At 45.5% G+C, this 27,034-nt stretch overlaps 1 protein-coding gene across 1 annotated transcript in view; it reads right to left on the bottom strand.

The window, feature by feature from the left end:
• The window catches only part of AMPH (amphiphysin), a 99,230-nt gene extending 80,560 nt beyond the window's left edge, over positions 1 to 18,670 (bottom strand). Inside the window, exon 1 of the mRNA XM_044454352.1 lies at positions 18,602 to 18,670. Within this exon, the coding sequence (XP_044310287.1) occupies positions 18,602 to 18,670 (69 nt within the window). The remainder of the gene's footprint in view (positions 1 to 18,601) is intronic.
• Positions 18,671 to 27,034: the final 8,364 nt, after the last annotated feature.

Below are 27,034 nucleotides of genomic sequence, written 5' to 3'. Positions count from 1 at the left end.
GTCAAAGGACAAGCAAAGGACAAGGCACAGTTAGGCAGTCAGGTATGTTACACAGTCCGGGAGTCGAAACGTGCACAGAGCATTAGTCACCCAAGTCCAGAAAGCAGAACAGAAGACCCTGGCTTCGAGAAACAACCATGTCTTAGCACTGACTGGGCTGGCACTGGAGGTTTACATTTTCAAAGCTTGCTGAGCAGCTCCCATGGCTTCGCTAGAGCTTTCTGGCCAGAACCCTACTCATAAAGAGTTACTTTCTCTTGCAGAATGCCTCTCTGTAAGCAAGCAGCCCTCCTCACAGGAGTCCTGCCTGCCCTTGAGGCGACAGTGCTCCTTGCAGCCGGAGGATGGCTCAGCCTCTGCTCCAGCTGCGTAATGCCCCGTCCCTGCAGAGGAGGAGCTGTGGCCATCTCCCAGAAGGGCCCAGACTCCTCCTGGCCTTCTGACACAAATGGTGCAGTGGCCTTTGTCCCTGGGCGGTGCAGTTGCTCCTCACAGGAGCAGTCTCCCAGCAGCAGCATGACACCTACCCCCAACACCTCCCAAAACCCAGGCAGTACTGGGAATTATTTCAGTTGGCACTGATTTCCATGAAGACCATCTTCACAATATTTCAATAAGCCTTCCAAAAGCAGGTACCACAATCCCCAGTGCCTACAAACTGGAGACCACAGATCTGGAGTACTACTGCATTTCAAAGATCGTAAGCTTACTGAAACAGAACTAGAAGATGATTTCCCATAGGCATTCCAGGGCAGTGGCATTACTTCTGGTACAGTGGCTCGATTATTTGGATTCACTCTGGTTGACTGCTTTCTACAACAGCTTCTTCCCAAAAGAGAAAGAATGACCTTCAAATATTTGTGGCACAGAAATATCAAAAGAGGAAACCAGGCTCCTTATTCTGTATAAGATTCTTTCATGTAACGGGTCATGATATATTCCAAGTGTATGTGTTTTGCAATTCTGGGCCTTTGTACAATATTGTTCCAGTACTTTCAGGATCACCCTTGTTGTTCTATGACTCTTCCATTGCACTGGATAGAACTTTAGGCATATCCATGGAAAATGCAATGCATGCATTGTACTCAGAGAAAGGTGCAGGACAGGATATTTTTGCCTTTCACTGAAAATATTTAAAGGGAACCCAACTTTTCAACTGGTCCCTAGAAGGAATTTTAATGTACAGACAACAGCAGGTGGCAAAAGCCTGACATGGACATTATCCTCAGCAGGATCAGAACCACGTAAAGGCTGCAACCACAGTTCCCACCCCGCCATTTCATGCACACTGGTGCCATTCCTAGCTGTTCCTGCATTGAGGGAGGTCTGGAGAGGGGAACCTGATCTAAGCACATAGACTCTGCTCCTTTGATTCAGAGCCAGCTGTGATCAGGGTTCTGATTAAAGGAGGAACCTACATATGGCTCCCCTCCATAGATATTCCCCTGGATAGAAGGTATAACCAGTGAGCATACCCAGATTGTCTCTCTCACTGTCTCTCTCTTGCTCTCCCCAGATGACTACAACCATGCCGAGCAAGGGCCCTCAAACTATGTCCCGGGGGCCAGATCTGGCCCGCCATGCCCATTTGGACCCACCGCACGCGCTTGCTGCCACCCATCTCACCCCGCGCACGGGAGGCAGCGGTTTGCTCTCTCGGAGAAAATGATATCCAAGCAAGCAAGCAAGCCGCTGCCTTGTGCACCAGCCTCACCACGCACACCCCCACCTTGCCTCCCCTCCCCCCGCACGCCTGCCCTCGCCTCGCCACACATCCCGCCCCTGCCTCAGCACACACACACACCCACACGCACCACCCCCGCCCCCTTGCTGGCCCGCACACACAACCAGGCTCCACCTTTCCAGCCCGTGCCCAGCACCAGCAGGTTTCAACTGGCCCCTTGGTCAAAATGTTTGAGGACCCCTGCGCATGGCTCCTCAAACTGTGGCCTGTGGGCCAGATCCATCCCGCCATGCCCATTTATCTGGCCCACCGTAGAGGTTGTGGACTCGCTGCGAAGCAGTGGCTTGCTCATGCAGAGATCGTTTTGGACTCGCTCGGAGAAAAGGATCTCCTTGTGAGCAAGCCGGTGCCTCGACGTGCGCGCGCCCAGCAGTGGCGTGCTTGCAAGGAGATCCTTTTCTCCGAGTGAGTCCAAAACGATCTCCTTGCAAGCAAGCAAGCCAGTGCCTCACCATGCGGTGGCTTGCTCGCAAGGAGATCATTTTGGACTCGTTTGGAGAAAACAATCTCCACACATGCCTGCCCTGGCCTCGCTGCGCCCGCGCACGTGCACGTGCCCCCCCCAGCCCAGCCCGGCCCCCCTGCCCTCGCTGCCTTGGCGGCCAGCGCCCATCACCAGCACTTTTCAACTGGCCCCCTGTTGAAAATCATCAGAGGACCCCTGATGTAGAGGATTGTGTGCCCTGACCATTCTTCTCCCCTTCCTTCCAAGCTGACCAGGACATGATGCCAGATGAAGTTAATATGGATCAGTTCACTGCATTAAAGAATCACTTTTAAAAGATTATTATCAATATACCCAATCATTTGTAATATCACACTAACTATCTGTGATATTACAATATTGTAATATTGTGCCCCTAGGACTGCACAGATCATCCATGAATTGATCTCTGCACCCACAAGTGCTTTCCATCATGAATATGAAGAAAATTCAAGCTGAGGCAACCCAGATTGAGGCTGGACATCAGGAAAAGCTTCCTCACGGTCAGAGCAATATGACAGTGGAACCAGCTGCCTAGAGAGGTGGTGGCACTCCCACACTGGAGACATTCAAAAAGAACCTGGACAGCCCTCTGAGTGGGACCGTGTAAACTGGTGTCCTGCAACAGCAGAGGGTTGGACTCGATGGCCTTCATGGCCCCTTCCAACTCTTCTATTCTATGATTCTATGTGTACATTCTGGAAAACTCATATAAAACCAGAATGAAAGTTACATTCTTACTCATACAGCTATTCCTAGCATAGTGATGACCATGTTTTGCCTGCCTGCCAGGCAGCTGTTACAGATGAAAAGCTTGTCAGAAAAGAAAAGCTGGCAACCCTAATTCATGGTTGAATGCACATGGATGAAAATGCAAATTTTCCAGAGGAAGGTTCTCAGCCCCTGCCTTGGGATGTATGAATCCATTTGTTTTGCCCCCCTGCCATTCAATTTGTTTTTTAAATCGCATGTTATTTCTGCCCCAAATGTGAAGAAATTTTGGTAAATCAAAACTGAATTGAAAGAAGCTTTTCACCCATGCCTACAACCACCAAGTGGGGAAATGTATCCAAGCCAACACCCAATCCTCTGAGAGGCAGAAAGCAGCATTTTCTAGAGGAAGATACTGGGACAAAGTGCTCAGAAAGAAGCTAGTGGCTGCCAAGAACTGAAACAGACCAAGGGCTAAGAATCAGAGCACAGAATTCAAGTGGATTGTTCTATAGATTTTGCTTCCTAAATGGCCTCCTTCTTAGAAGAAAATTCCCCTTCTTCTAAAATGAAGGGGTTTTCCCCCCTAGTCATGTGTAGAAAAAAGCATGCCAAATAGGGCATTTTCTCTGGTACATTCCCACCCCCTAAATTAACAGAACATGTCTCTTCTTTAAGGTACTACAATGGTTTTGAATGTAGGTTTTTCTCTTGCCAGTTTCTGTAGTGATGTCCAATTATATAAACCATTTCTCTAAAGGCCAGTTAGTGAGAGGTGGGTGGGGATGTAGTAGTGGTGTGGTGGAACCGGGGCTCACAAAGATGCTGGGCTGGCACTTTTTGATTAGCAGGGATGCTGTTATCATCTGCGCACCCCAGGCAGAGAGCTGCAATACTCACAGAAGCTGTTGGGAAAATGTATTGTAACTACCTACTGTTCCTTATTGAAATGCAAAGTTCATTTTGGTTTGGTTGGTTCTTGGTGGATGGCCGGGCAAGCCCAACTACTGCAGCTTCCACTGTTGTCCTAGTACTTCTGTTTCTGTTCCTAATATGGCTAGCACCTTCTTACTCCCAAGCATGGCAAGTTGGCTGAGTTGATATGCTGAGTATATGCAATTATGCTTAAGATATAATATAATAAAACGTATACTGTAAGTTTTATTATACTGTATAATATACAGTATACTGTAACACTGTGTAAGACCTTCTGCCATCTTTTTAAAAAGGAGCAATCTAATGTCACGTGAATTGCAGGCAGCATTGGAATAAACATTAGCAAGATTAAATGCACCAGCAACAGACAGCTTGCAGCAGATGCACAAAGTTCTCTGAATGTGTCCGTGGGTGTTTGCATAGAGAAGTTATCGGCTGAGGAAAGTGGATCTGCAGGCTGTCCTTGTAAATGTTTTAGCAGAACACTTGGCTTGGGCATTTCACTGCAATGCATGCAGCAAAGGAACAGCTTCTCTTTGCTTTATTGGCCCAGGCACCAGCAGTCCAGCACCTAGCAGCATCAGCAAAACCTTAGAAGGCTGATGACTCGAGAGAAAAAGTAAACATCACAAAGGAACTTTTTAGCTAGGCATTGTTTATCTAGGGCTACTACAAATCAGAAAGCTTTTACAGCTAGAGGCATTTTTGAACAAATGACTGTGGCCAAAGAAGCCCAGTTTGCTCAAGGAAGAAAAGTCTAGCCCTTATGAAAGCACGGGCTGTCTACTGTGTTGCCACCATGTCTGGAAAATGAAACTTCTGGAAGGAATCATCAGTATGCAGGTGATCTGCCTCCGAGCTCAGGGAGGTGGTGGAAATGTTGAACAAGTGTCTGGAGAAAGTTTAGGGATAGATGAGGTCACACAGCTTTTGGCTAACTCCTGATGGAAGCCTCGGGAGTTGGAAAAGCCACTGAAGTGGTTGGAGGTATGCAGCCTGTGTTGAGATGGGGTTGAACTTCCCTTGAAGGGTTAGGTATGCAGCTTAGGGACACTCCTAAACTCACATTCTCAAAGGAGGAGCAAAGAATCCCCAACCTTTGATATAAGGATAGATTCTACACACTAGGAAAATAACAAGAATGCATAAGGATTTGTAATAAACCATTACCACCATGAACTCATATTAATGATCCTTGGAATGTCAGAGAAGTATTAGAAGGACATGTCCAAACTCTGGTTTTAGAGGGGTGTCCTTTCAGCCCAAGGACCAAATTCAATCTCAGTGACGTTCTTAAGGCCATATTTTTGTGGTGAGTGAAACCAAAGGGAGAAATGGAGGAGGGCCAAAATACACCCCCCCCCAACCCAGTACATATAAGCTTAAAGCGCTGTGCAGATAATTAAGTCTTGCAAAAGGCGTTTCAATCACTTAGAATTGGCACAAAAGCCTGGGAAACACACAATGATTGGTACCTGAAAGAAAGTGGGTGCGGCCTCTGGCAGAATGCCACAAGGTTGCCTTGGGACTGAGGAGGTTGGGTCTGAGGTCTGTTAATGTACCAACTAATCATTAGGAATATTTAGCTACAGAGGGTTCCTGGTTCACACAGACGGTGGGCAAAATAGTGGTCATATTGCATCCCGGCAAATGAGGGGAGGAGAGGGGGGCACTTAGCAAAAAGAATTTCTCCCTCCCCAGGAATCTGCCATGCATTCCCCCAAACCTGCTCAGCTCCTGGATCCTTCTTGGATCAAATTCGGCTAGATCTGCATGATCGTTCTGATTCTTGCCCTGTAACTGGAGGTTGTCAAGATTACATATATTGCACTGCTTGCTGCAAACTGGTATATGTCTTTTTGGTTCACGTGATCCCTCCAGGCAGAAGTCTACCTGGCAAGCCACCAGGATACTGGTGGGCTGTGAGGCCAAGCATAGTTGTTGTTACATCATTACATGTCTATACTGCCCACAGTCAAAGCTCTCTGGGCTGTTCACAACACTGAAGACACCCATTCAAGTTTCCGCCAGGCTTGGCCCGGCTTAGTTTCCAAGATTAGGCAGAATCAGGCACTTCAGCCTATACTTGTTGAGAGCAATTGTCTAGTGTCTCAGGAAGGATTTCCCCTTCCCTACCACATGTCTGGGCAGAAAGTAGATTAGGATCTGTTGCATGACCGCTGGGCAATTTGAAGCAGATCAGCAAGGATTCTTGACTTCAAATTGTTTAACAACAGCAATCTTAAAATCACACTGCTGCCCCACTTCATACTGCCAATCTCGTGCATGTGTGGGCAGAAAAAAAGTCCTACAGTTCTCAGCATGATCGGCTGAGATTTTTTTTTTCTTATCTAAACATGCATAGGATTGCTTCCTAAATTAAGAAAGCTCTAGGAGAAGTAAACAGAGAGCGGAATTTTAGGTGGAAGAAGCAAGTTCTGTTTAGTTCTGGTATTCAGAACAAATTCCAGTGCACAGAATGCTTTAATGCCAGGTTTGCTTTCTCTACCAGACTCCAGCTAGTGGAGCTTGAGGCTGTGTTGCAAAGAGAGAGGGAGAGCAGTTCCCAGAAGCAGGATTTCCTTGTCTACCAGGCACGATGCATCTCATACATACCAAGATAAGCTCCCACCTTAGGGACTGCCTCTCCCCTTCTGTCCCTACCTGAGCTTTGTGAACACTGGATGGAGCATTTCTGGAGGTGGGGGGCACATACTCCTGGCGTTCACTGCAGAAGAGGATTTAGTTGCAATGTCCACCCTCTGGAAGCATCACCCATTGACCTTAGACAGGCCACTGCACTTCTGACATTTAGAGAGTAATTTAGAGAGAGCCAGTGTGGTGTAGTGGTTAAGAGCATGGGACTGGGACTCAGGCGATCTGGGTTCTAGTCCCCGCTCGGCCATGGAGCCAACTGGGTGACTTGGGGCCAGTCACAGACTCTCAGCCCAACCTACCTCACAGGGTTGCTGTTGTGGGGATGAGATGGAGGAGGAGAATGATGTAAGCTGCCTTGAGCACTTTGAGGAAAAAGGGAGGATATAAATCGAAAAATAAAAAAATAAAAATCTCACAAGCAAGAACTTCAGAAACAGGGTGTAAGGTGTGGCAGTGGTAATTGCAGCCACAGGGCCTCATTTGGGGCATAAGATGCATGCAAGCCTCAAGGATGGCTGTGACAGGATTGTGCCTTTAGACACCGCGCAGGATTTCCCTTTCGTGTGGCCCGGCCAGCTGTCGTGCACAGCGGTTTAGAGCTAATTAGCATTTATCTATTATGATGCAGTTTTAGGGTTATATTTTATTATATTTTTGGTACGTATGAACTGTATGTTCAATGCTTTGCTAGCATATACATTTGGGTAATAAAAGAGTATCTACCCCCACTGGTCCTAAATTTGGGACCAAATTCCTATGATAAATGCTTTTGTTGTTAAAGGAGCAGCATATCATGTTTATACATAATGAAGACCTTTTTCACTGTGCATATTTCTGTGCAAATGGAGGGTTATTTTTAGGTTTCAGGATGAGTCACTGGACTCTACAGTGCTATAAATCACAAGCTCATAGATGTTGATGATACAGGAAAGGAAAGGAGGTTTGATTATAGCTTAGTAACTGCCGAGGAAGTGGGGTCAGCGTTACCAAGTGAGAAAATTAATCCCTTAATATGCGAAAAGCCATGCTGGATTATGCCAAAGATCCAACAGGATTGCTAAAGCAGGATGGGTGCAAGACTTCTGCCAATAATATTTGGCATCCCAATAAAATACAGAAGCATCTGGTCCCAACATCAATTCTCATATCAACAGAGACTTGCCAAAACCTAGATCAAGCCCAAATCTAACTTCTGTACCTCACTGGCCATGTTATACATGCCCATTCAGAAGGTATTTGACACAACCAACTCTGTATGATGCAAAGATGGGTTGTTGCACACTGTTAATATTTGTAACCTGACCACCTTCTAAGGAATTTGGAGAAATACCTGGTTTTTCATCCATCTAGGCACACTGGCCTGAACAAGAGCCCCTTAGCTTCACAGACTGAATTAAACAGAATTGATTAGTGGCAGTTTTCAGCTTAACAATATTGCAATTGTGCCTTTTCTTCAGTAAAGAAACCATTTATAGCCCAGCCTAACATTCCACCCCATCAGAAAACTTCTGAAAGCTTAACTAGTGGATTGAGAAATGTAGTATTATAGTTACTCTGGATCCAAGAATCACAGAGGCAATTAAGAAAAGGAAGAGCTCCTAACCAATACTAGCCTTCTCAATTTTCTGTCCTGGTAGACTAAAGCATTTATTTAGATTTCTAATTTATCTCATCCAGAGGGCTTGAGTTGGCTGCAAAACCCAAATCACAGCTCAGTATAATTCAAATACATTTTCTACTAAAATAATGAATGAACCATCAGTATCAATGTACCACTCAATGTGCCACCCCAAATAAAACACAGAATATCCTGTAGCACATCAGAAAAAGTGTTCAGACTCAAATTTTGGCTAATTCCTAAAGGAAAGAAGGCCTACATTAGGCATGAATTCTGGAAGATTTGACTTAAGTGTCCCATTATGGACCACAATCCTGCATGTCTGCTCAAAAGTCCCACTGATTTCAATAAGGTTTACTTCCAAGTAAATGAGTATAGGATTGCAAGCTTGAGTTCCTTCAAGTACATTTTTTCTCATGCACACTTACCTAATTCACAGGATCATATTGAGGATAAAGAAACATAAGTCATGTATACACTTTATCTTTTTAGTGGAAAGGGTGAATAGTAATGTGATAAATACACATGATAAAATAAAAACAGAGAGCTCTAATATATTTATTTATTAGATGTATATCCCACTTTTCTTCTTTTTTAAAGAACTCAGCATGACTCACATAATTCTCCTGATACTGCTCCCTGTCTTCTCCCCGCAACAACAACCTGGTGAGGTAGGCTGGGGTTAGAGTCTATGACTGGCTCAAAGTCATTCAATTGTCTCCATGACTGAGGAACTAAAACCCAGATTGCCTGAGTCCCAGACCTGTGCTCTTAACCACTACACAATACTGACGCTTATATTATATAAGCCAGATAAGAAATTTTAAAAACTACATTGACATACCATGGAAGTATTCGTTGGAATCCAACTGCTTTTAAAATATCCTCATTCATTTTTGTCAAAACTAGCATGGATACATATTCAGGTGGCAGATAATTATAAGATCCCTTCTTTACACTAGACACAGAGGGGTGCATTATACTCCCCAAGCTGCATAATTTAGCTCAAAGTAAATAATCTATAGCAAATGCTTCCCGTGGATAATTATGTAGTATTCTAAAACCCTGATGCCCTTCAGAAACACGGCTGGTGGCCACTGAAGAAAAATGAAATTTTGCGCAACAATGTTCATTAAGAAATAAGAAAGAATGTATAAATAGGGCTCAATGGGGCTACAATATGATTTGGAAGAAACTGTAATTATGGCAGGTTTATGAAATCAAGCCACATCATAAGATCTGTCTGGAGAGTTCCCTTCTCTACTGCAATCCTGCTTGTCTGTTCAAAGTCCCACTGAGTTTAACAAAGCTTACTTCCAAGCAAATGGGTTTAGGATTGCAGCTTGAGTTCCTTGATATACATTTTTCTCATGTATCCTTACCTAATCCACAGGATCATACTGAGGATAAAGAAACATAGTCATGTATACACTTATCTTTTCAGCAGAAAAGGTGGAATAGTAATGTGATAAATATTATAAAATGAAAACAGAGCTCTATATAAGCTAGATAAAACAAAGTTCAGTTAATAGGACTTGCTTGGAGCTATCCAACGACCTGGGATCCCGATCCTCTTCCCCTGTTCTAACTGCCATCAACTTGCAAGACTTAAGTGGCCCTCAAATGGGACACAGCTAAGATTAATCCTAGTTTGGGTGATGCAGCAGGCTGTGGTTAATCAAAAATGGAAGCAAGAGCTTCTGAAACCCTTCCCCAGTTTGCATCAGAGGAGGAGGGGAAGTATGTGAACCTGAAGTCGATATAGGCTGTTTAACATCATGTCAAAACTAGTCCATTATGATACCAATGATCTGTGTTGGATCTCATATGGAGACTGGCCAGTCTTATGAGACTTAAGCTTCTTTGGAGCATCTATACTAGGGGTCTCAAACTCAACTTACCTGGGGGCTGCTAGAGTCTGGGTGAGGCTGGGCCGCATCCAGTATTCCACCACCGTGGTGGTGGTGGGCCGCTCATCTCACGGCCGGCCCGGGCACCACCGGAGCTTTGAAGGCCGCAGGGCCCCTCCCCCGTGCCCTGCCCATCCTGGCAATTGGCCCACGGGCCGCAAGCTTGAGACCCCTGATCTATGCCCTCGCCAAGACCTCTTGAGTGTTTCTTGCACAATGCCTGTCAGGCTGGATATTGAGAAGGTGGCCAAGAGCCTCCACTTGATCAGTACTAGCTTAACCCAGAAGAAGAAACGGATTACAATTCCATGGCTGAATCTTCTAGCCTAGAAGAGCCTTTTAAAGCATGTGGGTCTTTTTGTGCTGTTGAACTCCACCTCCCATCAGCCCCAGACAGCATGACCAGGGAATAACAGTACAACCTTCCCACTCCCATTTTAAAGCTCAGTTTTCTGACATTGAAGAGTGGCTTCTATGGTTCTATTTTTATTATACAATTGTGATTGCTTTTATTGATTAATTTTTACAAGGGTTCACAATGTGAACAATAAAGGCAATGAACAATAAGAATGATGGACACACCTTTCCTTAAGAGGAACATGTAGCAAAGAAAAAGTAATAGAATTTGGGACATGTCACACTAAGAAGAAAGAACACTTTCTTTCCTTGAGAAATTCCAATCATACAGTTAATCACCAATGAACAGAAAGCCAACACATCTATTGATTTCAAGTGGGTAAAATATATCAATGGTATACAACAATCACAAGATTTGGTTTGGACCCCCATTGAAGAATTTGGAGCACAGCCCAATTCAACTCAGCTGAATTTGATTAAACTCTGATCTATATCAAAAGATCAGTGGATTTTCTCATAGATTACTTCAGCATCCCTCTCCAAAAGCACTTGAACTGGGGATCACTGATCAAGCCTGATAAAACCACTTGCTCTGATTAGAAGCTAGAGCTGCCAATCACAAAACTAGGCCTGACTTCTTTCCTTCCCATCCTGGTGTTTTCCTTATAAGGAAAGCTTGGAAGAAATGTTCCTGTTTTGGAGACACACTACACCATACCTCTGAGTTCTTCTACATCTCAAATATTCACAAGTTTTCAGATTTGGATTCCATCAGTGCAGGAGATCTGGCACAAAATGGATCCAATCTATGGTTGTCTGTGAATCAGCTTGTGAAATTTCAACGATAAGGAAGGTGTTCTGTACTGGTAAAGAGGGGGGAGTGGGAAAAATGCCACCTTGTTGGCTTTAAGCAAATTAGGTGGTATGCCCATTTTAATGATAAATAAAACCTATCATCATCAAATTCTCATCACCTCTGGAGGACCACTAACCCCTGCTAGATGGAATGGTGGCAAGGTGGCCTTTACTCAGTGGTGGAACTGGTATGATGCTTGAACTAGGAGCACTGTTTCACTGATGTAACTGGGGAAGCTATCACTTTGCCATTATGAGAGAAATCAGCACAATCAGAGGCAGTACCAAGGCTGTGCACTGAATGATGGCAGCACAGCTTGTCCTTGGATAAAGAGGGGAGGCAGAAGGGCAGGTGGGATGATGGATTGATTGGGTCCCCATCTAGTAAACCAGATGTCAACTGAACAAAGTGATTTAGAAACCTCTTTCACTTAAACCAGTGGAAAAGAGGAGGCCAGTGACTTACCAGGAGGCTTACAGGAATGGATTTTGCAGCTCAGTACTTCCTGCCTCCCTTTGCTGACACCAAAGCCTGGTTGGCAGACAACGTAGATGGATTGGCTGAAAGCACTAGGGAAGAACAACCATTCCCAGGGAACAACCAATCCTCTGGTTTTTGATCTTATGCCAGCTCCAGCTCACAGTGGGGAGTGTTATTTGTGGATGGTTGCTATGGAACATGCCGAGAGGCCTTTTTTCCCCTTCAAAACATGCATAGGATTCTGCCCTTAGGCTGCAATCCTATCCTAGCCTGCTGGGAGTAATTCCTTTTGATCCAGATGGGGCTTTCTTCTGGACAGACATCTGTAGGACTGCCATGTTGGACTGTCCCTGGTGTATTCAGGGATGGGTGGTGTGGAAACATTGCCATGGGGGACAGATAATGGCAAAGGGAATGAAGCATGTTGGTTTTGAAGTATCCCATTGCAAGACTAGTTCTTTCTCTTTGTAACTTTATCAATTAAATCAAGAGCAGGTTGCATTTCATCAGTCAGCTCTGTTAGTTCGTTCAAGAGCTGCTGTTCTTGAAGATCTGGATGTTTTTAATCCATATTTTGCCACTATTGCCTTAAACGTGTGCACAAATATCTATACACTTTTCCTGCTGATGCTGTTTTAGAACACAAAAAGAACCCTGAAAGGCCTATCCAGGCCTGCATTTGGTTCCCACAGTGGCAGCTAAAGGGAAGTCTGTAAGTAGAACAAGAGTGCCATGCACCTTCCTACTCATATTCTCCTGTCATTGGCATGGAGATAAGATATAACCACCATGGCTAGTAGACTAATTCCCTTTTAAACTGTCTATGTGAAGCCATCGTAACATCTTGTGGTAACTAGTCCCACAGTTTTAATTATGTACTATCTAATTATGCATTATCCAGACCGACCATACAGAATCCCTCATCATTCCATTTCATTGTGTGGCCTTGGATTTTAGCATTACAAGAAAACATTTCTCCCTCTCCATTTTCACCCCACCTTGTTCATTTTTCATTTTCTCATTAAAATGTTGGTATTATGTCCGTGGAAACGCTCCTGGATTTCTTGAAAAGGTGATGCTGGCATCATATGACAAGCTAGCTATGACTTGGCCTAAGTCCCATTGGTTTCAGTGGGAGCCAAGTGCTAGTAATTTAGCTGGGGTTCAACTCATAATGTTTTATCATGTATTACTGGTGCTGTTCTTCTATCTTCTGAACACTGTGAGCCTTTTTGGGTAGAATTTATGAAAATGGGGCATCCAGGTAATCTTACATGCTTTCATGGGATCTGCTTCTGTGTTGCATGGCCACTGGGCAGAGTGAAACGAGCGCTTCAGGCAGCGATGCTGGTGGCACCAGTGTTAGCGTCGCCTGAAATTTAAAGGACCTATCCATGGTCCTGAAGCATACCCCTAAATTAGGTTCCACCCTGTGCCTCATTTCTTTAAGGTTCAGACTGAAACCTGGGGTGATACACTGCCCCAAGTTACTGGAGCCCCAGGCCACCGATTTGGGGGTGCAGCAACATCAGCCCACACAGCTACTCTTTATGAGCCCCCGGCCATTCCCATCCGTTGGACGACAAAGCTGTGTGCGCCACCAACCTCTCCTGTGCCTCTAAACTAACCTGTTGCCTCAGGTGTGCTGGATAACCTTATCCCACAAGCCATGTCAAAGGAAGCTTCTGTCCTGAACTGGCCCTGTTGAGGGGGACACCTCTAGCACTGTGCTATATTCATCCCTGCTTGAGAGTCAAGCAGCATACATACACACATACATATATATGAGAACAATACGCCTTTGTGAAGAAACACATGTACATCTATATATAAATGTGATGTAGAAATAATCAACAAATTAAGCAGGTAATGAACAGTAGCTCATTACAGTATTTCATTACGTAATCAGTGAACAGATGGGCTTAAAACTCCAGACGGATTCCTGCTGAGCTGAGAAAGAAACCATTTTCTCTCTCTCTCTCTTTCCTAGGTCATTTCTTGGGAAACCATTTTGGGCCAGTGTTCAACAGAGACAGTTTTCAATAGCAAACTGTGTATATATTGTCAGACATGGATCAAAATTTAGAGGGTTAAAATGAGTGATCTGATATGCACATTATTCCCAGTGTTCCAAACAGGGATTCAAGTGGAAGGACCTTTAATTAGAAACCAAGGCCAAGAATATCCATGCTATTGTATTCCTGATTACTATGTATGGGTGTGAAAGCTGGACAGTGAAGAAAGCTGACAAAAGAGCATTGATGGATTTGAAATTGATGCATGGTGCTTCATGAAGGAGAGCTTTGCAAGTGTCCTGGACCAACAGAAAGATGAACAAGTGGCTCCTAGATCCCTTCAAGCCAGGACTTTCCTCATAAGCAAAAATGACAAAACTGAGGCTGTCACACCTTAGGCACATCATGAGAAGGCAAAACTCCCAGATGACAAGTATGTAGGGAAAGGGAAAGGCATAAGAAAAGGAAGACCAAATATAAGATGGATTGACTCCATTCGGGAAGCCACAGACTTGAATTTGGAAGAGCTGAGAAGGACTTTCATGGGTAGGAAATTCTGGAGGACATTGATGGGGTTGCTGTAAGTCAGAGATGGATTGACGCCATGGAACAACAACAATGCAAGTACACCAGAATTCCATAAGTGACACAGCTGTTGAAAGAGAATGTTTGGGTTGAATGTTCAGGTGATGCTTGAATGCTTCCAGCAAAGATGAGCCTACCTCCTCCCAAGGCAGTGGGTTCCCCTCTTACTAGTAGGACATTTCTCCTTTTTCTCCATTTCTCTTCTGCATGTCAGCCCTTCAGAAATCCGTATCATCTTCTCTTCTCCAGATTAAACATATTTCAACTATACTTCATGGGACTTATCCAGAGCCCTCTCTATAATCATACGAAGCATGCCATGGCCACATGTGAAGAATGCATTGAACAGAAGACAGGAAGCTGCCTCCTGTTCAGTCAGACCATTGGCCCATCTTATTCTATATTGCAGAGATGCAGAACCTTTGTCCTGCAGAAACTCTTTGGGTTCCTCCACCAGATGGGGCTTGGAGGCCAAACTCCAGCCCCTGGAAGATTCCCTCCAAGAGGATTCCCCACTGTTATCTGAGATTGGCAAGAAGAGCAAGGATGAAAGCAATGGGAAACTCAGCTAGCATTGGGCTGCTTCTTTCAGTGTTGGCTGAGATCCCTGCTCCATGCTGACACGGCCAGATGCAAAAAGTAGAAAAGCAAGCTGAGCAGGGGGCAAGCAGGACATCACCCAGGCTGTGAAGTCTCAATGGTGCCAATTTGCCCCCCTCCCACCAATGAATGATTCTCTACCCCATCCATACCAAGAAGAAGCTGATACCCAGGATTTCCAATAAGACTCTTTCCTAGCTGAATCTGGAGATGCATGGATTGAACCTAGGATTTTCCACATGCAAAGCATGCCATGATTTCACATGCTGGCAATGCCAATGAGAGACACATGAAATTGCTAATGAAGTAATCCTCAAGTGAGGGGGATTCCTTTTTTCACTAGGTATCATTGCCTTAGAAAAAGGGGTCATTCAATGTAAGATATTTACTAACACCTACAAGTTAGGATTCAAAGCACTCTAGGAATGTACAGACATTGTCAAATCCACTCCATCTGCATTTTGCTGACTGTCAAGTGCTTTTTATTCCAGTGTCTGTTTATTCACAGAATAGGATGTTGTGCCTAAACATTCATATGCACATGGAAATACATACTTCCAAAAATTGACAAATCCCTCCTGCAATGTATTTTTATGCTTTAAACGACAGAAGGGGAATGTACATTTTTGGTCAATGTTTTTTCATATTTATCTGTTACTCAGTTTGCATAGAATTACATAAGTGTTTTTAATGGTCCACAAGATCTGTACAAGTGTGGAGAAGTTGCTCTACCACAAAATTCAACAGCCAGATTCATCAAAATCCAAAATCATTTGATCTATTGCTGATTTCTCCAACATCTGCATTCAACTTAAGAACAAGCTCAACAACTGCACAAAGCCTACAGGGCAAGCAAAGTATTTCAAAATTCTTAGCTTCCTTTTTTAAAAAAAATTGAGCCAGCACCATATTTTAAATACGCCAGCACAGCACTGAGCAGAAGGAAAAGTTCATCTTGTAGGGACTGAGTGTCCCTTTCCCAGGCTGCCTGGGAATTTCTATTCAAGCCTTCAGCAAACCATCCTGTGCTGTTTCACTGTGCAAAGGCAAAGAACAATACACTGGAGAGCGTTCAAAGGAGGACTTCCCTGCCCGCATTGTGCAGCTGTCCAGTCCATTTTGCTCCTCATTCTGCTACTTGGCCAGCCCTGCCACTGCTTACTTGCCTCTGACAGTACTTGAGTATTACAGAGAACTCTCAGATGCTGCTCTTAATTATCTGGCGTCATGGACAGTCAGTTTTCTGTCAAAGAATTTTAAGCAGCTTGGAGTACAACTGCATCTCTCCTTAGTTGCTGCTTGGGGAAAAGCTGGCAGGAAAAGCCCCTGATAAAGCCCTGTGTGGGGGGACAAGGTGGCCATTACAGATCGCTGATGGGGAGATTGAGAGGAGGCCCTTCTTATCAATGGGTTGCTCTGCTCTTCAAAGGCACCCAGCGAGGAAGATCACATTAGTCCGTCATGAGCTTGGGTGGTTATTAAAAGAAACACAATCCTCTTACAGTATGGAAAGTGTGCAGGCATGGAAGTAGGCAAGGCTGCGGGAGAAGCAAATCTTTCTATCCGCGAAGAGATCACGACAATGGTTGCAATTCCTGGACTGCTATGGGCTCCCAATATCATGGATGGTGGCTTCAGCCTGAGGATGCAAGGCATGCTGGAGGATGAACAGGTGCACCCAGTGCGAGGGACTTTCCTGAACGCACCTTGAGAACATTCTCTTGCTAACAAAGCAGTGCAGCTTCCTCAACCTGAGGCTCCTCAGGCATTTCAGACTACAGCTCCCATCAGCCCCCACCACAAGGCCAACAGTCAGAAAGGCTGGAAGGTGTCCAAAACATCTGGAATGCATCAGGCTGAAGAAGACATTGGCTTCAGAAAACGCTGCTGCCATCCCTGAATGTTATTCCAGATGGACCAGAAGCAATAAAGGCAAGTTCCTCTCAGGAACATCAACTTGACCTTCTCTCAAGAAATCTATATAAGAGTAAAGAACTGTGCAAATTGATCTTGCCCACTATACCGACCTCTAGCAGCAGGGCCAGCTTTAGAGGGCGGTGAAGTCAGGCATCTGCTGAAGCCCCCCAAATGCCAAATGGACCACTCTCTTCCACCCCACAAACACATGTACACACTGATCACAGTAACATCTTCCCTTTGCAGGGAGCATCCAGAAAGCTCAGAAAGAGTGTAATGGAACTCTCAGATTGCTTCTTCTAGTTTTGGATGTTTTGCCCAAGCAATCCCAAAACCCTCAAGTCAGCAGAGAAGCTAGCTTGGGACACACGCATGGCACCACCTTTTGTGTCAAGCTATTTCTCAGCCTCTGAAAGTTCCAACCTTAAAACAAGATTTGAGTATGAAACCCAGGCCCAACTGGTAGCAATGTCCAAAGCAGTGGGTGCTCTCAGCACAGGGGCCAGAGACACCAAGTTATTCAGCTACCAAGAGAGGAACACACACACCAGAGCTGAATGTCATCTGGATTCCATTGCAGCATTCCATCTTCACATGTTTCATTGAAGATAATAATGACTAAATGGGACAAGGGATATTACATAACACCCCTAAAGAGGGCAGCTTGCCAAAGGAAAAAGAGCTGGGTGCGGGGAGAGGAGAAAAACACCACCTTTCTTGGGTAATTATTATCACAGGCTCCCAGTGCAGAGGCAGCTTTCATACTGAATAACCTACTTCCTGGGAATTATGCCTCGGCCAGGAAGAAAAGGCACCTTTCTAAAATACCCAAATAAATACCCACATGGACCTAGTAAGGAGGGTGTTCCTTTCCATCTCCCAATGCACTCATCCCCCCATCCCCCATGTGCTTCTCTTGATTATCACCGTTTAGTCTATGCCCCGGGATTCCTCTGACCTTCTCCGGGAAGGACACAACATTTCCGCCTTAACACAATCCAGGCGGACAAGGGGCAGCTCGAGAGGTGTTTTTCAGCGCTCGTGTTCACGGGGGTGGGGTCTCACAAACAGATGACTCCCCACCAGTTCAGCCAGTCTGCTCTTCCAGATCCCGCTGCGGGTTTATTATTATTATTATTATTATTATTAGTAGTAGTAGTAGTTGTAGTAGTGTTATCATTGCAGCGATAAGTGCTCACTATGCCCCCGCTCGCAGACGAGAGCGCAAGACCCCCTCCGCAAGACAGCCTTCGAGAAGACCGAGCGAGAGGCGTGCGGGTCCCGCGGGGCGCCTCTTGCAGGCCCTCCGCACAGGCTGCAGGGAGGAGCGACATGCACCGAGCGACAGGCGAAGCAGCAGCAGCAGCAGCAGCGACGCCGATGCCTCGCAGCCGCGCCGCGGCAGAAGCGCTCGGCGTTGCCTTCGCAAGCCCGTGACTGCGCCTCTTGCTCCTGCCAGGATTCTCCAGCGGCCGCCTTTGCACATCTTCGCAAAGGCGGAGCTCCTGCCGCAGCTTCGCCTAGACGTCCATCCCCAACGGAAGCCGAGGTGCGCTTCCCTCGCCTCGCGCCCTCCACCTGCCCCCTTTCTCTCTGCATCCCGGGGTGAAGGGCTGCAGGGCCCCTCTGCGCTTGGCCGCATCCTCTCCCTCCTTCTCGGATCCCCCCTGCCCGCCCAAAGGTCCAAAGCGCAGAGATGCCGCCGCCGCCGCCGCCACTCCTCGGCTTACCTTCTCCTGAGCCCTGTTCAGCCTCTTTTGGACATTTTTAGCAAAGATGCCTGTTTTCATGTCGGCCATGGTGGCTGCTCCAGGGATCCTTCGCAGGAGGCAAATCAGACCGAGCCCAGCGGCGGAGAGAGGGAAACCGAGAGGGAGCAGGGAGCGCGCGCGCTGCGGGGGAGGGAGGCGGGACGGGGAGGGACAAAGGAAGGGACGCGAGGCGGTCTTAAAGGGGCAGCGGGCGGCAAGCTGCTGCTGCTCAGGGGACAGGATTCGCCGGGGGCGGGGCGGGGGGCGAGCGAGCACAGGCGACGCTCAGGGAGGGACCGGTCGCTGGCTTGCCTGGGAGGAGAACCCCGTGGTCGCTTCGGGTGCAGCACACCGAAGATCAGCGTGGGAGAGAGCGCCGCTCAAAGCCGTGGAATGAACTTCGGGGCAGCCGGGGTTAGGGTCGGGGTGATTTCCCGGGTTAAATCAGGGGGAGACAACCAGGCGCCTGCCAAAGGGTTCCGCCTGCGGCACCATTCAGCCGCAGCCAGCATGGCCCATCGACGTGGATTCTGGGAGTTGTAGCCCAAACGCCTGAAGAGCCCCGGGTTCCCAGCCCCTAGCCTAAGTGAATCACAGCCCCAAAGCATGTATTCCTGCAGTCCTCATAACCACATGTGTTCCTGTGGACCCTACCAATCAGATGAGCGTTCAAAATCAGGTGATTGACACCAAACCGGTTTACAGCTGGGGTAGCCAACGACTTTATCCTCCCAACAGGAAAAGGAAATGGAGTTGCTGTGTTCTGTGGATCAGTACTTTCCCAGAGTGAGTCTGGGAAAGTACTGAGTGAAATCCAGCTGCATTTCTATTATTCCATGTGCTAACTCAGTTGTATTTGCAGCACTTCCAGATGGACAGCTCCTAGCATGTAATACGTTGCTGTAGGGTTATGCAACCGTTATCCAACCCTCAAACAACCCTCAGTGGCTGGACTGGCCTGGAAAGGTATCCTGCAGGCAGGGGTTCCATATTCCAAATGGCATCCTGCATGGACCACACATACTGTGCGTTAGGGAATCCCCAGGGGCCCAGCATGTTGTGCAAACTGAACCATTGTGCAGCAATTAACATCTTTTCCCCCTTACTTTTTTCTGTGATAAGAAAAAAGCAGCAGGCTTGGTGAGAATATACAGGAAGCTTACAAGTGGAAGATGTTGACATCCTCATTATATTATTTTACCATTGCTATTTATTGGTATTCTATTGTAATGGTCTCTCAGAGAGCACAGTGCTACTGGCCAGCTTTCAGACAAATCTAATAAATAAAACACCTACACACACACACACAATCCTGTGTTTGAGGCAGGACAATTGCACAATAAAAGCATCACCTGGATGTATCTTAAATAACTCTTAAAATGTGTTCTACCAAAAGTAGATCTGAACCTAATACAATAAACATGTTATGGCATTCACCCATCATTTCTAAACTGGAGAACTACTTTATATTAGAATCTTGGGTGTGATCCACTCACTCCAATGCAGGGAAAGTTCCAGTAGGTGGTAGAATATGATGTGACAACCCCTGAGCAGGAAGAGCATGGGACTGGGACTCAGAGGATCTGGGTTCGAGTCCCCGCTCGGCCATGGAGCCAACTGGGTGACTTTGGGCCAGTCACAGTCTCTCAGCCCAACCTACCTCACAGGGTTGTTGTTGTGGGGATAAGATGGAAGAGGAGAGATAATGTAAGCTGCCTTGAGCCCTTTGTAGGAAAAAGGCAGGATATAAATTGAAAAAAAAAAAAATCTGCATCACCACATCACAGTGGGTTAAATAACCCATGGTGAGCTGTTCAAACCACCCCATCAAGGATTCTGAAACATATCCTAATCCCTGAAAGCATAAGAATTCCTGACAGTTTTCCACAGTAGATGAGTCAATGTTGAGAAGATTGCCTGAGGGATAACATTGAAGAGCCATTTAATTGTGGTTTTGATTGATTGTTTTTTGCATTACATTGTAGCCAAGGGTTTCTCTTCATTGGTACTGTATTATTGTTAGTCACCTGAAGGACCATTGTTAATGGAATTGTGAGCTATAGCATTATCTATGTATTTGTTTAATAAATAGTTGCTGCAGATGGTGGTCAAGGGAATGAGTTTTTTCCAGACAAATCTGTCTCTTGGATTAACAAACACTCATAAAAGGATCTCTGGGTATTCATCCACTGGACTACTGCAGGCAGCCCTGCCCTCTTATGGACAAAACTGCTGACAATAGAACTGATTCAAATTTAACCTTGATTAAAATGTTGTAGGGCCCACAGGTTGCCAGTTAGAGGTACACAAGAGGAAAAAAAAGGTCCATATTGCTTCTTTCCTAACTCCCCTTAACTAAGAACAAAGTACAGGAAGGACACATTTAATGAAAACTGAGTCTCTGAAGTCCCAATGGGAATATTTAACCCTCCCAGTGAAGGTGATGGGGCTCAGAAGAGACTGACTCAGGCAGGATTGTGTCAAAGCAGGCATCCAGGAGTAATAAAGTTAATTCCTAGATAGCTCAAATACTTTACCCTCAGTTCCTTTTGTATCTGAACAAGAGGAAGGGTGAAGTACAAAATTTCCCAACCTGGTAGCCTTTAGAGGCATTAAAAGCCATTGACTGGGAATTCTGGGTGTTGCAGTCTAAATGTGTCTGGAAGGCACAAGGTTGGGGAAAGCTGAAGTAGGGGAATGGTAAAGTACGGCGCTGCATGAACAAAGGAAATGCAAGGGAGCTATGTTTCTTGTATCTGAATGCATCATTCATTCATTCATTCATTCATTCATTCATTCATTCATTCATTCGTTTATTAAAACATTTCTATGCTGCCCCTTGCCGAAGCCTCGGGGCGGCTCACAACACAAAATAAAATACACTATTTTATTTATCTAACATGTTAGATAAATTTATCTAACATGTTGATCTGCACATCTTTCCAGTGACATCTGCAACCCAACCTTTTCTCCACAGCTTCATCAGCCACCCTAGTTCAAGCTCACAGAAAAACCTCCTAATGTTTCGATTCTTCCAATGTGAGCCAAATCCCAGGGCTATCCCTCTGGGCTGCATCTGGTAGTTGAGCAGCCTGGGTCACAGTTGCTTTAGTTCATAGGTAAGGGTAAATTTGGAAGTGCAGGAACTTGTCATGATAGCCACACCTGCTAGGAGAGTCCAGAAATGCAGGCAGCCATGTGGAGACATAAACCCTCAAGAGCAGCCGTATATGGCATAATGCCCACTCTGCGAGGATCAGCTGCCAGTCACAGAACAATGGGTGGGGCAGAGGGTGGGGCAGTGGCAAGCCTTTCGGCCTTGCCTGGGGGGCCTGGGGTCACCTCGCTGCTCAGCCATGGAATTCACAGGGCGGCCTCTGAGCAGTTACTGTCCAGGCCTACCCCCCAGGACTATCATGGGGATAATGCAGAGAGCCCAGCCCCAGCCCACCACCCTGAGCTCAGTGGAGGAACCGCAAGGGACAGGTGGAAGCAACCGTGAAGTATTGCATAGAGCTCAAACTGCTCGTTCACATGTTGGTACCCACACTGTATACCCAATGCTTGAGCAGTGCAAAATAACTTTCCTGCAGACTATGGGCCCTCCCCAGTTGTGAAAAAGGAGCAAAGCAGCACTCCTCCGTATTCCTGTTCCACCTCACCACCACTTTTGATGGTATTTGAGAAGAACTGCTTGCCTTCTGGGGCTTCCAAGCACATTTATAAAGGATGTGGCCCTGGGACTAGGATCAAATGGAAATATAATGTGTTTCCAGCAGAACTTGTTTGCATGTTCTCTTAAGCGGTTTGTGATGTGGTGAAAGGCTCAGGCTGGCACCATGGAGTGAAAATAGGTAAGCCAGCCTGCTTCTGAGCAAAGGCCCTTTTGGTCCAGCACTCCATACAGACGGTGGCAGACCAGCTGCCCACAGGATCCCTCAAGCCAGACAGGTGCACAGCTTCCACCTGCCCAAGTGCCCTTGCAACCATGCCGTCTCTGGTGAAGAAAGCAGCACACAGACAGCAGGGCCAGTAGCCATGGATAGCCACCTCCTCCACAAACCTGTCCAATCCCCCCTTTAAAGCCACCCAAATTGGTGGCCAGCACCACTTCCCATGGCACTGAATTCCATCATTTAACCATGCTGACCCTGGAGCATACCGGGTGAGCCGGGGCCAAGAATACTAGTTAGCCTACTTCACAGGGCTGTTGTGAGACTCTGATGGGGTCACCTCTGTGGACATCATAAGATCATCAAAGACTTCTCTGATTTCCTTTCTGGGGAAGCTTAGCTGAATAAGAACATGAAAGCCTTCTTATGGTGCTCTGCCCATGGAAGCTCAGCTAGCACCTAGGCTAGTATCAGTCCAGCCCTATGTTAAATGTTACTTAATTGCCCAGGAGTTTTAACATTTTCAAACTGGTTGATGTTTTGTCTGTTTTACTGACATTACACCTCTAATGTAATTTTACTGTTTTATTGTACTGTATTTATGCCCTGACTTAGCTTTAGGTGTTTTTCATGCCTGTTTTGTACATTCTTGTTATCAGGATGAAGGGTAGTTTAAAAGTGTTTAGGTGGTGGTGGTGGTGGTGGTAGGATGATGATATGCTGCTATAAGGGAGAGCTGTGAATGAATATCAAATATACAATGTAAAAATGAACATAAAAGTTAAGTAAGATGCATTTCTGAGCCTTGGCTACTTTAAGGAGCAGCCTTAAACTTTGTCAGAGGCCTGCTTAACATAATAGCTCTCCAGGATTTGAGGTTAAACTCTCTCCTCCCAGCTCAGCTGTTCACTCAGATCTTTTCACTAGGAAAGTCTAAAATTGAACCTGGGGCTTCTGATACATAAATTATGCACATTAGTTCCAAGATATGAGAATGACTACAATCCTGCAGAGCACATAAGTGAAAATAAATAGATTTTGGCAGATGTGACACATGCATCAACATTTTAATTTTACTTGCATCTACATGTGGTGGGTCAAGGAAGACATCCTACTTGAATGGGTTTTAAAGGAGTAAGTAGTTAAAAATGTGTCTTGCCACATCACTTCAATGGCAATGTATTCAAGGGCTGACCCTTTTAGCTGGCAGGCATCGGCAACAGGTGCTTTGTGTTCATAATCTCCATTCCTGATTTCTCCAATTCAAACCTCAGGTAGCATGGCTAGGAAAGTTTCTATAGCAGCCTTTGATCAGTGGAGGTGAACAATACTGGGTTAAATGGATGAAAAAAAATGAGCCTTAAGATAAAGCAAGTCCTGGTAGACAGTGTGTCACTCAGTTAGATGGTCCAATGTTGCACCTGCTGCTTTTTTTTGGTGGGGGGTGCTTAAAAGCGATCACAGGAGGACTACAAAACTTTGAATTTGGGAGAAGAAGAGTTTGAGTCTTGTCAAGCCTTTCCTCCCATCAAAAGCACCTTTCGCCTTAGCTCCATTGAAAGTTGTTGGGAGGGATGCAAGTGCATGAGTTTATCCCTACTACAAATAAAAGCTGCTTTGGGGATGGGAAATTTGGATTAGGAAGATGGCTTGGTGAGAGCGTCATTGTTCCAATCTAATTTGAAATCCAAGGATGTTTGGAGTTGTCCATAAGCTCTGATAAGAAATTTCTCAACAGTTGAATTCTTGAGCAGAAATTAGGGTAAGTGAAGGCTATTGTTATTTTAGAGTTATGGTTGTCTTAAGAAACCTGCATGTAATTCCAAAAGGAGCTGCTTAAATTATGAGATGTTTTCACCAACTAAATTTACAGTCATTTTCAAATAAGCCAAAAACCCCTCAACAATACATGCAAACATCACTATAGAAACCCATTCCACAGACACCTTTTATATTTTTTCCTTCCTTTAAAGCAAACAAAAACAAAACAACAAAACAACAACCACAACTCAAAAACACCCTATTTCATTTAATAATGCTGTTTTACCCTCTAGAGGGAGATTTGCACATCTATCCACAGCAAACTTTGTTTCACTTATTAAGTGAAGACCATCTAAATATTGTGTCTCCATCTTCTCCAGCCTTAATTCTCCCTCTGGCTCAGAGGAGGACAGAGAAAGAGAGAAGGGAATCTGTGCGGTAACTGATCATTTGTGCCTCTGGGACCTTTCAGGGCAGATGATGTGGTGTTATTGCACTCAGAAGGGACCCTCCTCCAATGCAACCTCACTACCTCCACACTGTAGGTGCCAGTAGATATAGAACTGGAAGTAGAGGGAATGGACTTAACCGAGGAGATACACACTTGTCAGCCTTGATAAAGCCTCTGCATATGGCTTAGACAACAGCTCTTTTTGAGTCAATTCTGGCTTATACCTGCCATGGCAATCCATGGCTTGGCTCTCCAACACCCTTCTTGCTTCCTTAGATTGGCTCTCCCTGGGAATCTTGATATGAGCTAGAGAAAGCAAAGTCCTTTTCAATGCATGCATAATCAGTGTAATGCCACCTCTTGTAGATATGGTTGCTCTAAGGAGCTTACAGTGCAGTTGGACAATAGAGGAGGAGGTCACCTTTTTATACATGTGTGGTAGGCCATTTAATATGCATTGGCTTCTACAGTGTTTTCCACTTTACGCAAGAGAAACATAAAATCTGGACTGTATTAAAAATAAACCTGTTTGGTGTGATGGGCTAGGAGTGTCTAAGGATGGGACAGGAACACATTACTTTAAATAAAATCTTAGCTGAGTACTTGCTGAGAAGCCTTAAACAAGCAGTCTCTCCCCACCTCTAATTTCCTCCATCTTACAATATATCTGCAATATAGGAGTAGGAAACCTGAGCTATCTTTTCTTTCACTGCGGGAAACAGTGGGAGAGAGAGACAAAGACACTAAAAACGGATTGAGGGTAAGAAATATAACTTTTAAAATCCATTTTTAAGTATGTGAGCCATGTCCCTGGGCTGCAGACCAAGCCACAGCCAGCTTGCCGAGCCCGGGGGCAGAGGCAGGAGCTGCAGCCTCCCTGCAGCTGTGCAGCTGCCCCTGGGCTTGGTGAGGTGGCTGCAGCTTGCCCAGGGAAGGCTGTGGTGGAGGCGTGGGAGCCACGGCCTGCTATGGGCAAGCTGCCGCTGTGGAGCAGCTGCCATGCTTCTTCCCCCTGCGGTGGGGAGAGGCAGGAGGCGCCCTACTTCGTCAGCCACGGCCCTGCCCCTCCCCTCGGAAAGAAGCCCTTACGTCAGAACTGCCCTGCTTTCGCCTCTCCAGCCTCCTGCTCCCTCGGAACTGGGGCAGCAGTGAGGACTCTAATTCCTATCATGCCCAACCAGCATGGCCAATGGAGTTATCTGGACAGTACCAGTTCTGGCAAGGTTGCCCTTAAAATATGGTAGTCATTAGCTCTGCATCCAAATGCAGCCATTGTGTATTGTGGGAATTGTTCTGGGCTGATTTGCTTCAAATACTAAGAGTGGCACTAACGGTATTTATCCTTAGTATTTTTGCTTCATTCTTTGTAAATACCAGTTGCAGTCATCAGCTGTATTATGCAAAATACTATATTTAGTGCCTTGGTTGTGTTGTTGCTATGACCCTTGAATATGGATATGTTCTTCCCCACCTCATCTTGGGTTTCTGCTGCAGCCTGAGGGAGCAGAGCAAACAGTTTTAATTTTTTTTATTTTAATTAATTTTAATAATTTTTAATGTGCGGTGTGCATAGTGAGATGCCATGCATAAGGGATGACATACAAAAATTTTAAATAAATAAATAAGAATTCTTACATATTTTTTCAAATATAGTCCGCCCCTCTCCCCAACAGTCTGAGGGACAGTGAACTGGCCCCGTTTAAAAAGTTTGAGGACCCCTGTCCTAGAGACTTTGTTAATTTGCCTTCTCTGTTTTCCAGAGACATGCCTATGGTTTGCTTTCTTTTTCTTATCACAGGAAGTTTATTTGGCATCCAGTTTGGGATGTCTAGCAAAGTTAAGCTTATTTAATTTAAAAAAGCCAAACTTGAAAAGCCTATCAGGTGACATGAATAAGTAAAATGAAGGGCAACATTTTATCAGTGCAGAAAACGTTACCGGCGAGGAAGCTGTCCAAGGTGCTGATTTCAGATGCTCACAGCCGAGAAATAATTGAGGTTAAGGCTCTACCCCCAAACGTGGGGATTTTGTTTGACTGCAACTCCCATCAGCCCCAGACATTATGGCTGATTTTCAGGGAACATTCTGGAGAGCTGCAGTTTCTCCACTCTTGCTATACCCACTTCCCTGGGAGTACGTTTCTCTCTCTCTCTCTCTCTCACACACACAAGGGTGACAGAATTTCTTCAACCAGGAAATAAAATTCAGCATCTAGGGGGTGGGGAAGTGAAACTCGTTAGAGTGACGAGTATCAAGTAGTGCAAGGCGATCCAATTAAAGTGGTGCAATGTGAACAGATGGCTAGAA

The sequence above is a fragment of the Varanus komodoensis genome, unplaced genomic scaffold (assembly GCF_004798865.1).
Source record: "Varanus komodoensis strain SLA01 unplaced genomic scaffold, ASM479886v1 scaffold10, whole genome shotgun sequence".
Taxonomy (NCBI): Eukaryota; Metazoa; Chordata; class Lepidosauria; order Squamata; family Varanidae; genus Varanus; species Varanus komodoensis.
The sequence above is the reverse complement of the archived record's forward strand: the minus strand, read 5'-3'. Positions and strand labels throughout refer to the sequence as shown.